Here is a 17954-nt window from a genome sequence, read left to right as displayed (position 1 = left end):
GAAATCCCCAAACCTCTTTTTTGATTCTGAGAAGTCTTGACTCTCACAGTGAAAATTGCTCCCTCAAAAGTATGCAAGGTTTCTCCAATAATCCACAGGAGGAGATGGAGATGGAACAGACTTCCTCAGCATCAGAATCCTCACAGGGAGGTATAGATAATTCTTGATCCGAAGAGGAATCAGAAGAAATAGAAACCTGATCTGAAGATTCATAGTCAGTGTCTTGCCTAGGCCTCTTATCTGGAGGGGGATGGGTACCCCTGATCAAGGTAATAAGGTCTTCAGCCATTTTGATCTGTTTTTTAGGCATAGAGGCCTGTGCACGTGGCTCATGCGTCTGTTTTTAGTTTTAGAAGTTGCTTTTGTCTTTGGTTTTGCAGCTGTCTGTTTGATAAACAAAATGCTGAGGTCTGAATACACCCTCAAAAGCCATCAGAGGGAGATGCATCTGTCGGTCCAATACCTTGAGTATCTTGGGCATGCCGGACTCCACATGGGTGTTGGTAGAGGCCTGCGACTCAAAGGTAGCGGGTATCAGGGGTTGTGAAAGCGCCTCACTGAGTACCAGCAAACCGGCGACTGGCTTAGAAGAAGCTTTGTCTGTTTTGGATCTCGACTGCCTTTCTCTGTCCTTTTCTTTGCATTTTTTATGTAGTCTGACTGCTATCAGATGACATTTCTGGGTAATTAAATCAGTTTCCAAAATACTTTGATGCAAAAATATACAGACGCTTAATAGTGTGTTGGTTAAATCTAGCACAAAACCGACAGCCAGGCACGTTGTGATCAGGGCCTAGGGCAAGGAATACAATATAAATGGAAATCCTTATGAGGTATTTGCTTCCCACAAGTAATACAATTATTAACTTTCTGACATCGGTAAAAAGAAAAAAAAAAAGTTTCCCCAACGGGGTACTTAGCTTTAGTGAAGACTTCGGTTCTGAAACTCAAACTCGAATAGTTCAGTAATCTGCCGACCGGCAGTTGCGAAATGCTTCTGCTTTGGGCACCACGTAGCGAGAAAGACTGGGAAAATGGCATCTGCTGCATGTTTTATACCCCTGACGACCTGACGTCAAGGAAGAGAAGACCGCAACCGACGCAGGACCCAAGACTTTGGAATTCAGGCCGACTGAGGGCAACCTGCCAGCAGATTGCCCAAATGTAATGACTGCAACAGTGAAACACGAAGAACATCTCCCCTAAAAAGCATTTGTATGCAATGCCAACTGTATCTCTCCTGAGCCACTTTTAACAACCTTAAGTCTGAAAAGATACATTGCCAAACAGGAATGTAGACCCCCATCTTCTGGGACAGATTCTGAGAAATAGGGGCAGGAGGAGTGCAGGTGGAGGAAAAATGCTGACATCTGTGTAGTCATTATGAAGAAGTAGTACACTGTCCCTTTCTTGGAAAGGATTCTTGTTTCTTGTTCCCCTCCTACCATTTCTTCTTGGTTTCCCATTTGGCTTGAAAAGACAGGGATTGTTTAAGTTATATAGATTGAGAAGAGGACCTTAAGGGGCGGGGGTGAAAAATCTTGGAAACTTCATGCATTAAATTTCTCTCTCAAATTGTTTGAGGGCCTGAATAGTAAAAGGGCAAATAAAACCTTAATCTAAAGCTGAATTTAAAATTTCAGACTAACTCATCAGGAAACTTGATTATATATACAAGCACATCTCCACAATACTGTAACAGTGGCCCTATACACAGTATACATCATATCCAGCCCTTAAGGTAGATTTTGATACCAGAGAAATGTTAGAAACATTGGAATTTAGATAGGCACTACCTTCAGGGAAAAAGTAGTAGATAATTCTGTCAAACTGTACAAAGAAACTTCCAGAAGTCTGACAGCTAAAAATTCTACACATCAAAGTAGGACAGTCTGATGAAATTTATCAAACACATTTCTTTCTTCTCAAGGGAAGGATTTGGTGGACATCAACAGTCTGTACTTGGCGGGTGAAGATGTGGAGGTCGCTGCAGGGTCAGACTCGTGGTAGGAAAACAAATGCTTGTTTGGGAAACTAAGGTATTATCTGCCTTTTTGGGAACTTAAGGCTGAGAATCAGGATGGTTACAAAGTTCCCAAGAATGGGGGATAGGCAGTGGAATGAGACATGCCTACTTATGATACCCCTCAATTCAGGGAGAACATTCATTTGTTCCCATACAAAATATCTCATTCATTTTGGTTATAGTCTGAGAATAGGTAAATTACTCCAAAAGGGTTACAAGGGCCAATTTTCCTCTGAAATCAGGCAAAATCTTCTGAAATGTTTCTGCTAACACCTTTCAGGTAAAGATTTTGGAGCATCAGAATTAGCCTATAACTTCCTCCTAGCCAAGTAAGAAAATCATCTTTTCTAACAGACACAACATCTTTAGATGAACAGGGTTGAACCGTTTGTTTTTTCTTTGCAGGTATTGCTGATTACAGATTGAGAAGGTACTTCTGCCCCATTAAGAGGTCTCTTTTCCCTGGCTATACTGAACAGCATCTCCCACAACACACACTGACCAAAAAGTGATGGTTCTCTCGTTGGCAGACTGGACTCTGGAACAAAGAGGAAATGGCTAACCCTTGGTTGGTGTGGCTGAAAGGACTACACCACAGGAAGGTGAAGGGGTAAGCAAGATGTCTGAGGAATGACTAATGGCCACTGAAGTGTCGCCCACTATCAGCTGAAGCACTGAGCCTCCAGAGATGGAAAGGGCTCTTTGGCAAGTTTTTTTCCTAGGTCCAACTAGACAAACCCACAGGAGAGGGCCAAGTATCCATGCTGTGACCAAAGAGGATGCTTCAAATGAGGTAAGCTCTGCTGGACAGAGTTGGTAAGAAGCCAAGCTGTCAGTGTTCATAAGCAGCATACTTCCACTCGCACAGTTCCACAAAATAAGTAATGCATATGCAGTACACTAAAATCCTGTCAGAAAACCCTTGTCACAAAACTGACAGAAAAAAACAGCAGGTAAGTTGTCACACAGCGAACATAAGCACCAACATACCCCGTAACAGTTCTCAAATAAAACACTTTCCTAAACTTAATTACACAAGCAATACATATTTTCACAAAAATAGCCCTCAAATTAGCTGAAGCAAAAAAGGGAAATACTGCTAAAAGTTTTAATAAAATAATGTGGAAGGCCAGAATGAAGATGAAGTCTGGTTATTCTTACTGTGAAGCCTCCAAGCTGCTTCTTCGTGGCAGCAGGAAAATGCTATTATATTCTTCACTCTGATTGCTGACTTTCTCCATGGGGCTGTATAATCATAAATTAAATCAAAGGTGAGGGAGGAAGCCACATCTTTTGAAATTTGACCAGCTGCGTCTTGAGCAGGGCATGAACCATACAGCTTAACTACTGCTGCACTGGGAAAAAACAAACTTACCATATTTGTAGATGCTTGAGTAGATAAATGATTCTCGAGTCTTTCTGCCATGCAGAAACCTACAAGCCTAATTTCTAGAATCTTTGCAGCATCCCTAGCAGACACATTCAAAGACAAGTGTCTGGACATCATGGTATAAGAAAAGCATCAGTCAGCTCCATCTTCAGGTCTTTCCAAGGAGAAAACAGCTAGTCTGAAAAGTAAGACTCCCCCAGTTGTATGAATTTGAGTGAGAATGTGTCAGATCATAGGAGGCAGGGAGGGGATGAGGGAGGTAAGAGAATCTCCAAGTAGACTCCACTACCCCTTGCACCCAGCAAGGGGGAGAAAATTGGTCAGATGTTGGAGGGTGGGAGTATATACTGCAACACTGATCTACCTGAACATCTACAATTATGGTACGAGGGACATAACTGTACTATGTTCTTCACTGTCAGTGTTGCAGTACTGATTCTTGGGAGGACACCCAAAGTCAACAGTTGGGTGCCAGGTATTCTGTATGGCCCTAGGAAATAAGGCTTTGCAGGATGGCAGTAACAAAGCCTGTTCCAGCCTTGGAGACATTGCCTAGATCAGATTTATAGGACGTTGTAAAGGTGTACATAGAGTTCCATGTGGCTGCCTCTAAGATGGCCTGAGTAGGGATTCCTTTGATAAGTAGTAGTTGCCCAGTGCCTGGTGAAGTACGCTTTAATATGACCAGGTAGAGTTTTTCCATAGTGCAAGTAAAAAACTTAATGCAGTTGGCTATCTATAAGGAAATGGTTTGGAGACAGGTCTGCTTTCTTTACCCTCTGTAAAAGCCACTAGTAACTGCTCTATTAGGGAGTTTAGGCCTGTCAAACATAGTACCAATTGGCCTGTGTACATCCAGGGAATGAAGGACTTGTTCCGGTCTATTCTGTGGATTTGGGAGGAAGACTGGCAGGTGAATAGCCTGGTTTGGGTTCTGATACCACCGTAGGCATAAAGAATGGGTTTGTTCCAAAGGGGTTACCCCTGTCCCTGTGACACTTTCTACACAAGGGCTTGTAGCTGCCAGACCCTCACTGCTGATGTGAGAGCATTACGAAATGTGACCTACCAAGTAAGGAGAGTTTCTTTGCAACAGGCACAAATAGAGTTTCCTCTGGGTTGTCTCAAGCAAATTACCCCTTTCAGGAAAAGCTTCAAGTAGTGGACTAAAAAGACAGGTGCAGAACTGTGCCGGAAAGCCAATATGGTAGATGCATGTGCTTTAATACTAGAGCAGGAAAGCCCCCACCTAAACAGGCCTGTACGGTACTCCAAGACTGAAAGGGTTGGTGGTCTTGCTGTGACAAGGAAAAGCTCTTCCATTTTACCACATATGATTTCCTGGTACTGGATTTCTTTGCTTTCTTTAGATTGGACAGCATATCCTTGGTATAGGTGACACTCCTTGGTTCCAAATCCCAGTCCTCCAGGCTGTTAACATTAGTGTGGCTAGGTGATGATGGAATACAAATCCCATGGCTTCACTGTGGAGATTTATTTCCTGCAGCAGGGTGTGGAATCTCCCCTTGCTGTGGGGGTCAAGAAAAGAGCGAATCAGTATTGCCTCCGCCAGCAGGGGGACCACTAGGATAACGTTAGGTCTGAACACCTTGACTTATCAGTACCCTAGGAATTAGAGGCAAGGCCAGGAATGTATACAGGAACAGGTTTGTCCATCTGAAAGAGAAAGCATCTATTTTCCATGCCCCTGTCTGTTGACTTCAAGAGCAGGTAGTTGTCCATTCTGGTGAGAGGTGAAAAAGTCAATTGAGGGCCTCCCCACTTAAGTCCAGAAACATCTCCCTTCAGCATCCACTCGTTGGGGTCAAGAAGATTCCTGCTTAGCTAATCTGCCGGGGTATTTTTCTCACCCAGAATATAAAATGCTATAAGATTACTCCAGTTTTAAAGTACATGCATCTTACTTCTTGAGCCAGCCATCCAAATCTTCCTTGCGAGCCTGTACAAAGGGGTAAGATGAGGTACCCCTTTGCTTATTTATGTACATCACTGTTTCTGTCCAAATCTGCATGGTCCCTAGGCTTAAATTCTGCAGAAAAGCCTTTATGGTCAGGTAAAGTGCTACTAGCTCTTACTGGTTTATATGCTGTGGTGTCCAGATGCCCTGCACTTTCAAGGGACCTAAGTGGGCTCCCCAAGCTATGTACTAGCTCTTATTGGTTTATATGCTCTGGTGTCCAGATGCCCTACACTTTCAAGGGACCTACGTGGGCACCCCAAGCTATATCTGAACCATCTGTGGTGATGGTAGTCTGTTTCTGCTGAAGAGCATCTCACCCCTGGGACTTGCAATATATTGTTCTTCCACCACAACAGCTCCTTCAGGCATAGGAGAGCCAATAGGGTATCCAAGGGTTGAGAATGTTGTTCCCAAGCATTTGTTAGGAGCCACTGAAGGTCTCGTGTGCAATTTTGCAACTTTAATTATGAGAACTGCATGATGCCATGTAACCCAAAATCCTCAGAAATCCCTTTGTTAGGATGAGTTGTTTTGGTAAGAGGCTGGTTAAGTAGTTTGTAAGGAAGGATAACTTGCCCTGGAGAAGGAAGGCTTTCTGTTGGGTCAAATCTCCGATACAACCAACTTATAACCCACAAAATACTATATCAACCTGAAAAAACATCAGCACTAAATATCAAACCATACAGCAACCTGAGTACACTACGCTCTGCTGACAAACTGCTGGCACAAACAATTAAGGGCATAAATGTGGCTGGGGACTCGCTATTCGCCAACTCAATAGGCAAAACTTGGAATATGCTACCTGCCAAACTTGCTCACCAATTCTCCTTAACCCAGTTCAAAAAAAGACTCAACCTACACTTGCAACAGCGTTGGCAGCGTCCCTGCTTAAACCCCGGCTATCCACCATTCGCTGTTCCGGCAAACTCTCCCTAAACATTTCAATCTTAAAAGCCAAAAGACACAACAACAACTCCTCCTCTATGTGTAGGAATTCTTGAAGGGACTTAGCCCATAACTCCGTGTATTATTGTCTGAAATTGAAGCCGCATGATTTTGATGTTGTCTGCTAAGTTTTATCCAAGTTTGTCACCCTACTGAAAACTGCATATTATACTCATCTCTAAATGTTTCTATTGTTCCTAATGTATTTATACTCTGCTTTCTGGAGCTTTTCTCCCCGGGCCTCCGCTGAGAATGGACATGTTTCCAGTTGGACTTTCCCGGTAAACAAATGTAAAACAAATAAAATAAATCTATGAGGTCTCACAAAGAGAGGATCCTTGTTTGAAGCATTTATAACTTTTGAAGATTTATGGTGAGAACCATCTTCTGAAAAGCAGTCTACGAAGATCTGCTAGAGTCTCTGCTGTGGACTTTCCCTGAAAGAGACCATCATGTAATTGGGGATAAATATGAACTTCCAGAGTTCCGTAAAGTGCTATCAGGGGGTCTAAGCAGAAGAGAGGGTGGCATCTGAGTCTGAATCTGGATAAGTCTGTGATGGAAGGCACTCAGAATAGGACAACTCTTCATCTTCCGAGCTTGAAGAGTCTGAATCTTCCTGATAAGCCATCTCCCTTCTTCTTTTAGATGGTTAGATCTCAAGAACAGATGAGTGGGAGTGGTCCTTGGATTTGAAGGTGGCCATGAATTTCTGAGCTATTTTTAAGAGGTCTTGGGCTTCAGCTTAAATTGAAGTGACTGAGGGCAGAGTAGAAGAAATAGAAATTGTTTGCTTCAGTTTAGGTGTCCATTTCGAAGAGATAACCTGAGGCTATGTTCATCTAACAGTGACTTGGGTTACGGTTTCAGCACCCTATGGAGACACTGTCTACCCAGAGACCCTCCATCCAAACAATGAAGTGGGTGTCTGTTGAGCGACCTTAGACCAGACCGTCTGTGTCGTGGTAACAGAGGTAGGTTAGAAACCATGGCCGCCTCCCAAGAGGTCCCACCAGAAGGTTCAGGGCCTAAGTCACTGGAGCAAGGGGCTGCAGAACAGCCTTACCTGGGGTCAGTCAACTTAGAGAAACTGGAGCCTTAGGTCAGTAATGTCAGAGTCCTTGATTTTTTTGTCGGTTTCTTCGGAATGACGCTAACAGAAGATGGTGTTTGCAAAGCCACTGGGGGGAACTAAAACTGAGAACTCCATACAGGTGGCTAATATCTCAGCCCTACATTTAAGGGGTTTTGCTCAGAATTTAGCACAGCTGGTACAATTAGACACATGCTGAAGCCCCAATAACAGACAAAATGAGTGAAAATCTTTATGCAGGATTTGCTTCCAACACTCCCAACAATTACTAACCTTTTAAACATTAAATTAAGTGGAAGTTCCCCAAATGAGCATTTATCTGAGTGGAAGAAGGGAGACACAATGGAAAAATGAACCAAATGGACTGTTTCAAACTAAACACATTGGACTACACAGCTCAAAAAGAACTGAAGAGGACATTGACTGATGCCCACTCTGCACCTCGACTTCCCGAAGTTAGTATTCAGACATCCATCAGCTACAGACCATAGGCGATTACTAGGATATTGACCCAGAGGCCATTTTAAGCCTAGCAGTTTCATCCCTATGTAATACCATGAAAATGTTAGTCAATACCAAAGACTGCATTTAGTGATGGCTGCCTATGTCCAGGAGGGTTGTAGGCACCATCCCCGGTAAGAATTTACAGTGCCCAATCCACTTGCACATTCCTCTTGAATAGCATCAGAGGTGCTCTAGTAGCCTGTTCCAAAGACAAGGCAGTCGGGAGATCTGTCCCTCCAGCATTGTCCTATTTAAGTCGCAGGCCACATTTAGGTTCCTAGAATGGGTAGCCCTAATCCCATTTGCAAAGATTCTGGAAAACTGGGCTGCCTGCAAGCTTCTGCATGGCAGGGGCCCAAGAATCAGTACCCCAGCCGGGGATCGAACTGCAGAACCTCTTCCTGTGAGGCGACAACGCTAACCACTGCACCACCGTGGCCACCCTATATCCTTTAGAAAATACCAACACAAAATCTGTTACTCTAGCACATTTTTAAGTTTATGATTTTGGATCACTGTCCCTCTGTTATTTTTGGCTTTGTCCATATTTAACGCATTAACAGATTAAGAGGTATATTTATCAGTCTGCTTCAGTATCACTATAGACAGTGAACTCAAGGGCAACATTCTGAACATTACTTTCACATTCATTTTAAGCAGCAGCTTCTTTAACTTTGTCTTAAACAGAAAAAAAGACCCAGCCTTTTATATCTTATACCTTCTGGTTCGATCCTCAGCTGGGGTGCAGTCTGCATGTCCTCCCTGTGGTCGTGTGGGTTTCCTCCGGGTCCCTCCAGCATGTCCTATTTAAGGATTCCTCCCACATCTCAGACATGCTGTAGGTGGATTGGACACTAAATTGGCCCTAAGCGTGAGTGCCTTCCATGGAAGGTTGGGCGCCGGGCTGGCAAATAAACACCGTAAAACTCTACTGCCAATCATGAATGGACAGGTGATCCACTATGGCGACCCCTAAGCCAAAAGAATACCTTCTGCCTCACACTGCACGTTGCACTAATTTAGCATAAGAGTTGCACCTTATGCATTTGTCAATGTTACAAACGCACAGCTTCTCATGCATTCACTTACTCAGAGTACTATATATATATTTTCCAGACTTACAACTGTCTCTGCATTTTACCTTAACCATAGCAATTTATGTATTTAAATTAATATTTTGCTTCTTTACCAACTCAGCTCGTCTGGCAATTTGTATGGCCTTTTTTAAAGTTAGTTACTTAAAGTTGTAATTTTGAGTTTTGATACACTATATCAGCCAAGTCCACTAACAATTCATACTCTAACTTTTTCTTCCATTAATCCTACAACTTTCAGCCAGATGATACAAACACCTTAGAAAAGCTTCAGCACATTCATCTTTGGCAGCACGCTTTATAGTTGCAGTATTTACTTTCTGCACAAAATGTTCATGGAGCTTATTACTGACATCTATGACACACTGGCCCTAGAAGGATGAAAATAAATCCTATATTTCTTCCAGCTCCTTTCCCATGCAGCACAACTATTTATCACAATTTTTTTCCATTTCTTTTATTTAACTTGGTTGCTACTTTAAAGTGTGTGAACCTTTGCTTCTAGGCTGGCCAGCCAAATGGTTTCCAAAAGTCAAATGGCTCTATAATGGGTTAAACATTTGTCATTTTTCACGAACATTGTTTTATAGGTTTGAAAGGCTTAAAATCAGTAAAGCTAATTGTTTTTAGCAAAACAGCTTTCTCTGAGGTTAAAGAACACTACTCTGAACGTCAATGTGATTTTCTGACTGAATTTTTTTTCACCTGGTGAAGGAGATCCCTGATCTGACACCATGTAATGATATGCACCTATGGTTAATCAAGTGATCTAAAACAGCATTAGAGATCAGGACGCAACAGCATTTTAACAAAAACTTTTTGTACAAAATGCTGCTCAAACAGCAATGTTAAGTTTGCTTATCACAAAAACTGGCACCAGGCGCTACACAATACATTATGAGAAAAGATGATTCTTAAAGTAATTGTGCTATAAAATTGTCTTAAAATGGAAATAACTACTACACATTCAAAGTATATACAGACCCAAACAGCTGTACATTATTTATTCATCATAAGCCATGTGCTTCCTGAAACACAGTCATGCAGGTTTTAGAACTTCCTTACCCAATTGCTTGTACAACGCCTTCTACCACAAGGGCTCCTTACACATCACCACTAGAGCTAGAATCCTGTGGTAACAGTACTCAACTTTATGAGCTAACATGGGCCAAAGCTCCAACCAGACTCGGAACACAGCAAGAAAGGGCAGGAAGCACACTAAGCAGAAATCCTTATCCTCCAAAACACAGGAAAGGGTGTGGAAGTAAACTATCAGAGAAAAGTACAGTTTTGTACCTACCATAAATGTAGATGTTAGAGTGCTCATACAGCTGCAGTCATCACACTTGGGTTATCCTGCTGTCAGGCGGGTCCTCGGTCGGCCGAATTCCAAAGTCTAGGTCCGGCGTCGGTTGTCGTCGCTTCTTCCCTGACGTCAGTGCGGCAGGGGTATAAAAGAAGCAGCCAACGCCATTTTCTTCAGTTTTTCTTGCCCCAGATGTCAGGTGCCCCCAGAAGGAAGGCAAAACATAATATTATGCAAACATGCAATGTAGATAAATCAAAACAGTAGTTGCAAGCAAATACACCATAAAGGAATACCCCAAATAGGTTGTATGATAAAGGTGTTTGTCATAAGCCCTGTCCCAAGAGGGGATGGAGGGAGGGTAACCTGGATTGCAGCTGTATGAGCACTCTAACATCTACATTTATGGTAGGTACAAAACTGTACTATGTTCATAGTGCATACAGCTGCAGTCATCACACTTTGGTAGAATCCCAAAGCTAAGTAAGGGTGGTAGGTACTAAGCGGAACTAGGAGGGGCTAGGATGCCCTGCAGGACTGCTGTGGCAAAGCCCGCTGTAGATTTTGAGTATAGTGGCAGGTGGTAGTGCTTGGAGAAAGTGTGCACTGAACTCCAAGTAGCTGCTTCCAAAATGTCCTTGGTAGGGACCCTCCTGAGGAAAGCTGCAGAGGTAGCTGTAGCCCTAGTGGAGTGGGATCTGATGTATACAGGCACTGATTTTCCATGAAATGAATAACAAAAGCGTATGCAGTGGGCTATCCATTTTGAAATAGTCTGTTTGGAAATAGCCTTTCCTTGAGCACCTGTAGCATAGGACACAAAGAGCTGCTCAGATTTCCTGAATGACTTTGTTCTGTCCAAGTAATAACGAAGTTGCCTGTGAATGTCCAAGGAATGTAGTAGCCTCTCTCCTTTGTTCTGTGGATTTGGATAAAAGGTAGGTAAATGAATAGTCTGATTCAAAGCTACACTGGATACTACCTTTGGCATGAAGGTAGGGTTGGTTCGTAAGGAAACCCTGTCCTGATAGAAAATGAGGAATTGTCATCATGAGGGCCTGTAGCTCCGAAACCCTGCGTGCTGAGGTAATAGCCAGAAGAAAGGCTGTTTTCCACGACAAGTATTGTAGCTCTGTTGAAGAAGCCGGCTCAAAGGGAGGCAGGGTCAGCTTTTCCAATACGAAGTTGAGGTCCCAAGCTGGGACTGGTGGTTTCCGTGGGGGTTTTATATTTTTTGCCCCTCTAAGGAACTGCCTTAATAGAGGATGTGAGAATAAAGGAGGATCTGTATTGTATTGTGCTGAAATGGCTGAAGCGTGGATCTTGATGGAGAAGGAAAGGCCACTGTTTAACATCTCAGCTAGGTACTGAGAAATTTCAGGTATATTTATTACCCAAGGATTCTGGCCCTTTTGATTCCAGGAACAAAATCGTTTCCATTTGGCGGAGTAGGCTTTTCTAGTAGAGGGTCTCCTGGCCTCCAACATGACATCCTGTACCTCCTTGGAGAGGAGAGTCTGTTGAGAAATTATGGTATTCTCCATGCAGCTAGATTTAAGGTTTTGAGCTGGCTGTGAAGGGTTTTGTAGTTGTGCTGGGACAACAGAAGAGGAACTAGAGGTAGGATCCATGGTGGTGAGTGTGACAGGCTCTTTAGGAGAGGATACCAGTGCTGTCATGGCCAGTCTGGAGCAATGAGAATCATTCGTGGCCTCTCTGCTCTGGCTTTTAATAGAACTTTGGTCCTTGAACAGAATTTTTCCAACTGGTAATTTCTGTGGGTAGCAAACAGATCTATGTCTGGCTGTCCCCATGCCTGAGTTATCTTTGAGAAGACTTGAGGATGCAACTTCCATTCGTGTGGGTCTGTCATATTTCTGCTTAAGTTGTCTGCCAGTGTGTTTTCCTTCCCTGGCAGGAATTGTGCCTGTAGTTGAATTTGAAATTCCAGTGCTGTGTTCCACAGGGTCATAGCTCGTCTGCACAGGGGGTATGAATGAGTCCCCCCATGTTTGTTTATGTACCACATGACTGTGGTGTTGTCTGTCCTTATTAATAGCTGGCCTGGATGCAGTAGGTCTTTGAAGGTCATAAGAGCATTTTGCACGGCTAGCATCTCCTTTTGGTGTGTAGGTGCTTCTCTTTTTGGGACCATTTTCCCTGAATGCACTGATCTGCCATGTGCGCTCCCCAGGCGTAGTCTGAGGCGTCTGTTGTGATGATTTGAGTTGCTTGAGGTAAACAGAAAGGGAGACTTGTGTTTCTTTGGCATGCTTGAGCCCACCACAAAAATTCCTTTTGAAGGCATGGAATGAGTGGTATAATTGTTTCCAAGCTGTGGCTGTGTTGAGACCATAAGTTTTTTAGGTACCATTGTAGTTTCCTCATATGCAGCATTGCACATGGTATTAGTAGGATGCAAGATGCCATGAACCCCAGAGCTTGCAGGACTTTCCTTGCAGTTAGTCTGGTTAAAGTTGCCATTTTGTTGAAGCATTGAGACAGTTGCCCTTGTTTGTCTGGCGTGAGGTAGGCCCATCTGGGTTGTTGTATTTAAGCTGGCACCCAGGAAAATTATCTGCTGAGAAGGTATTAGTTTTGATTTCTTTTTGTTCACAGTGTATCCCAGGTAGTTTAACAGTTTTATTACAAACGCCAGATGCTGCAATAGAACGTCCTTGCTGTCCGCTTGGATCAGGCAGTCGTCCATATATGGGTAGATTTGTATTCCTTGTTGTCTGCAGAAGGCAATTACTGATGCCAGGCATTTCATAAACACACTGGGCACAGTAGATAAGCCAAAGGGCAATGCAGAGAATTGGTAATGGGTTGAACCTGCAAGAAATCTGAGGTATCTTCTGCATTCTTGTCTGATAGGGACATGCAGGTATGCCTCCTTGAGGTCCAACGTTACCAGCCAAGACTCCTTGCCCAGCATGGGAAGAAGCTGCTGTAATGTAAGCATCTTGAATTTTGGTACCTCTAGATGTGTTTAGGATAGATAGGTCTAAGATGCGTCTCCAATCTTTGTCCTTCCTTGGTACCAGAAATAGTCTGGAATAAAAACCTTGACCTTGTTCTTTTGCAGGTACCTCTTGAATTGCTTTCATATCCATGAGAGCGGAAATTTGTCTTTGTGCCTCTGCCCATTGACTTTGTGGCAGGTTTGGCATGCCTCATGTTTGGAAGGGTGTGAAAGTGGAACCTGTAACCACTGTCTATAATATCCAGAATCCATTTGTCTTTTGTAACAATGTGCCAGTTTTTTGAAAATAAGGCCAGTTTTCCGCCCAAAGGTGCTGCCATTATAGATTTGTTTGGCAGGCATAGGGGAAAGTCATTGTGTCCGTTTTCTAAATGACTGTGGTCTATCTTCTCCACCTCTTGGGGTTGGTGCCTGCCACTGTCAAGCTCTGTAAGATCCTTGAGGTTGTCCTCTACCCCTTGGGCGTCTGCATCTGCCCCTTTGAGGTCTGTCCGTGGCTGGAAAGGACCAATTTTTTGAAGGCCAGTTTCTGCTAAAGCGTGGAGGTTGCACCTGCAAGAAATCTGTTTGCATAGATTTCGCTTTTTCCTCCATTTTCTTTAGTACCTCCTCAGCTTTAACTCCGAACAATACATCTTTTTGAAGTGGTGCATCTAATAACTTTGCTTTGACATGATCTGGTAAGGTTTGCTCTTTGAGCCAAGCATGTCTACGTATGACAGACCCTGTGACAGCAGCTCTACATGAGGCCTCTAAAGCATCAAAACCACACTGCAAGGTATGTTTATCCACTTGCTCTGCTCCATGCAACAAATCCTGCAACTCTTTCAAATCTGGTTGTTCTGTTTGTGTCATTTTGCTTTTCAGCTGAGAACAAAAACTGTTGGTACTTTAACATATGAAATTGACAGTTTAATGCCCTCATGGTTAAAGTGGCTGATGTATACACCTTTTTCCCCCACCTTTCTAATGCTCTGGAATCTCTCTCTGAAGGTAAAGGGTTTTTAGCAGTAGAGGCCTTAATCCCCTTGGGACCTTGTGAAATTGTTTCTGGGTCAGCAGTATGGCTTTTATAAAGGAACTGGTGAGAATTAGGAATCCGGTAATACCCGTCTGGTTTAACAGGGGCTGGAGGTAGAGAGTCTGGATTAAGACTGGCTTCTGCGTACACATCATCCAAAATATCTAAAACAGGAGGGATAGCCAGAGGCCTATGCTGGGGGAGCAGTAGAAATTCCCTGAGCCTTTTCTTGGAATCTGAGTAATCTTAGCCTTCCCAGTGGAAGTGCTCTCTCAATGTATGCAGGGTTTCCCCAAAAGAGTAGTCCTCGGGGGGAGACCGAGGGAATAGACTCCTCAGCATCAGAGTCTTCAAAAGGGGAATAGGCGTAATCCTGGTCCTCAGAATGGTCTGAGGTAATAGAAGCCTGGTCTGAGGAAGGGTAGTCTTCCTCCAATCTGGGTCTTTTGTCTGAGGGGGGTTGAGAACCCCTGATGAGAGTTATCAAATCCTCAGCCATTTTAAGCATCTGTTTTTTAGGCATGGGGCCTTGAGAGGAGGTCTGAGGACCCTGCTTTTTAGTTTTCATTGCAGCTTTAGATTTAGTGAAGGATTTAATACAGAAGGTGGTAGGCCTGAAGACGCCTTCAGAAATGGCAGGCCTCACTAAATTTTTGGTTTCCCCGCCAAGAGTGGCGTCAGTATCTGCAGTGGGAATGGAGACAGAGGAACCTGCGACCTCGGGTACTGAAGTCACCGGTAAAATAGTTTCATCGGTAGTCAGGGCACCTCGCTGAGAACCGGAGAACCGGTAGTCGGCCTAAGCGTGGTCTCAGTACTCGGTGCAGACCTCGGATGTCGGTCCTTGTCTTTGCATCTTTTGCAAAAAACTGGCGTCTGTGTATCCGACATGATATAATTAAATTTTTTGCCAAAATAATGAAAGGCGAACTCCGCCCGGCGCTTAATAGTGCGCTTGTTGAACCTAGCACAAAAACTGCAGGCCAAGACGTCGTGGTCTGGCCCTAAGCAAGGTGTACAGAAAGAGTGAAAATCCTTATGCGGTATTTGCTTCCCACAAGAAATGCAATTATTAACTGTGTCTGACATCGGTCTGAGGCAAGAAAAGTTTCCCCAACGGGGTACTTAGCTTTAAAGAAGACTTCGGCTGAAATACTGTTCGTAAATCTCAGGAGCAGGCCGACCGGCACTTGCAAACTGCTTCTGCTTCAGGCACCGCGCGGCAGAAAGACTGAAGAAAATGGCGTAGGCTGCCTCTTTTATACCCCTGCAGCACTGACGTCAGGGAAGAAGCGACGACAACCGATGCCGGACCTAGACTTTGGAATTCGGCCGACAGAGGACCCGCCTGACAGCAGGATAACCCAAGTGTGATGACTGCAGCTGTATGCACGATGAACATATGAAAGGTCATCAGAAATAATATTTTCCTTTGACCAGCTACTCCAATCCATCTGCTTCACATATCAGAGAACTAGTTAAGAGAACACAACCAAGTTACTCCTCATTATTACTCAAATACAAACTGTTTGCTAATCACCAACAGCTAAACAAATTTTAGCCAGAGAAACAATGCAAAGCTTTGTTAGCTGCACAGAACACCACCCAAGAAGCAATTAAAGTGGGTGGCACAATGCAAGAAATCTTTCACTGGGTTGTACAGAGGCAGAAGTGTGGTTTGGTAGAGTCCACTACCTTACAACACACTTGCAAAAGCAGGCAATAACTGGAAAACACCAAGACTATGCCCAGAAGACTGCATGCAACTACACAGTATTACAAGATGAGTGGATTACTCTCATCTGCCTGCACTGTATTAAAGATACACTCTATGACAGTGAGGAAAGCATAGAAAAATAGCAATATGGACACCTAGCATACCAACTTAAACACAAAGTTCCAGTATTCAGTGGGGGGCAATGGTACCCTGAAGTCTAACATGTAATGTAGTGCCTCAAACACAAAGGAAATCTCTGTGACATAGAAATATGACAAAGCAACAGGATACGGGACAATTACTTCAAAGCCCCATATTAGTAGTGATTTTTGTACACACATTTCCCATCAATACAATTACGTGTATAAGCTGAGGAACAATGGATACAGGCAATTTTGCAGTTCACTACTAGATGAAGTATAAGTAATGGTTAAAAGATAGGGCAAAGTTTTTGTCAATGGAGGTGCATTAATCTCCCATAGGCAGCCACAAGTATTACAGTGAAAACTTACTAAGTGCTTCTTTTCTGCTGTGAAGGTAAAAAGATGCTGAAATCTGGCCCTTTAAGGCAGACAATTACATGTTTGTTGTCTGTACAGTCAAGACTGAAGAAAAAAAAATCCAGCAACTTGAGATATAAAAGCAAACATTTCATACATGCAACAGAATGCAAGACCCAGAACCCTGTAGAGTACTTACTGTTACCATTATCCATGGTCCTCCACTGAATTAGTGCCATGTGCACCTCTGCCCGCCTATCCTTGGTAATCCAAAAATTCACAGTGTTATTGTGACCCTGGAGTTTCCAGTTAGGAGTCTATTTGTGTTGGAAATCAAAAGAATCAAGACACACCAAGAGTAGAAAGCTGCTGCTTGCTCCCTTCCCCTTTCCTCATATTGCAGAGGTAGATTCCATTCCTTCAGTTCAGAGGGGAGCATCTATGCGTTAACCAAAGAGGCAAATAAACCAATGTCTCACATGGTGTTGAAGCTACCTGAGGTAGGGGGAGGAAACAACGCATGAACCAAGCAAATGAAAGCAAAACCAAAAGCACAGTAATAAGACAAACAGAACTAGAGAATAGCAGTTACTGAACAGCAAGGTTTGATCATAATGCTGGGCTGTATTATCACCTACCATGACCAAAATATGCAGTTGTAAAAAGCAAATGATCCTATTTTAGTATTCCACTGAGTGAAATTCAGCATGTTGAGACTGGCATGCAACTAGTCTGCAATCTAAAACAAAAACATTTTAAACTTGCTTCAACAGCATTCTACAAGGCAATTCAATTCCATTTTGCCAAAAAAAAAAATGCCAAGTAATTTATCCAGAACTGTGAATTATACATTTTTCATATTACTAGAATGTTCTTGCACATTATGATAGTTCAGGTGCCTCACCAATGTATCCTTTACAGTGCATCTTACAGTCAGTGTTTCACTTCCCCACCAAAGAAAATCTCACTACTGCACTTGAGTTAACCACGCCGCACAAAGGAAAATAAAAAAATTAGCCAGTCCATAATGCACTACTTCTACACTAGTTCTGAAATAGAGAAACTACGCAGCACAAGTACATGTATTCCACAGGACAAAAGTTATAACAGTTTACATACTAATACAAATGTTCATTCTGCTGCCAAACTGCTCATTCCGTCAGTCTAAAGGGAATTCCCTCTTGAGGGGGAAATGAAGTGAAGCGCAGTCTAGCAGAAGACAAAGGACAGAAGCAAAATGTTGATTACTTCCACTAGACATTTTTTTAATCACATGGATAGAAGCAGGGATACAGTTGACAAAACGCTCAAAAACAATGGAAGATACAGTGGAGACAGTGGTCCTGGGTTGCCAAAATTTTTAGAAAAAAGGACTGTATGGCAGAAAT

At 43.2% G+C, this 17954-nt stretch overlaps 1 protein-coding gene across 1 annotated transcript in view; it reads right to left on the bottom strand.

Annotated features, from left to right (window-relative positions):
- The window catches only part of LOC122789643 (A-kinase anchor protein 17B-like), a 699729-nt gene that overhangs the window by 484819 nt on the left and 196956 nt on the right, over positions 1–17954 (bottom strand). The window contains exon 2 of the mRNA XM_044057053.1: positions 16766–17061. Within this exon, the coding sequence (XP_043912988.1) occupies positions 16766–16774 (9 nt within the window). The 5' untranslated portion in view covers positions 16775–17061. The remainder of the gene's footprint in view (positions 1–16765; positions 17062–17954) is intronic.

Source organism: Protopterus annectens, chromosome 15.part0 (assembly GCF_019279795.1).
Source record: "Protopterus annectens isolate FY-2018-M chromosome 15.part0, PAN1.0, whole genome shotgun sequence".
In the NCBI taxonomy this organism is placed as follows: Eukaryota; Metazoa; Chordata; order Ceratodontiformes; family Protopteridae; genus Protopterus; species Protopterus annectens.
Note: the sequence above shows the minus strand (reverse complement) of the source record. Positions and strands in the feature narration are given on the sequence as shown.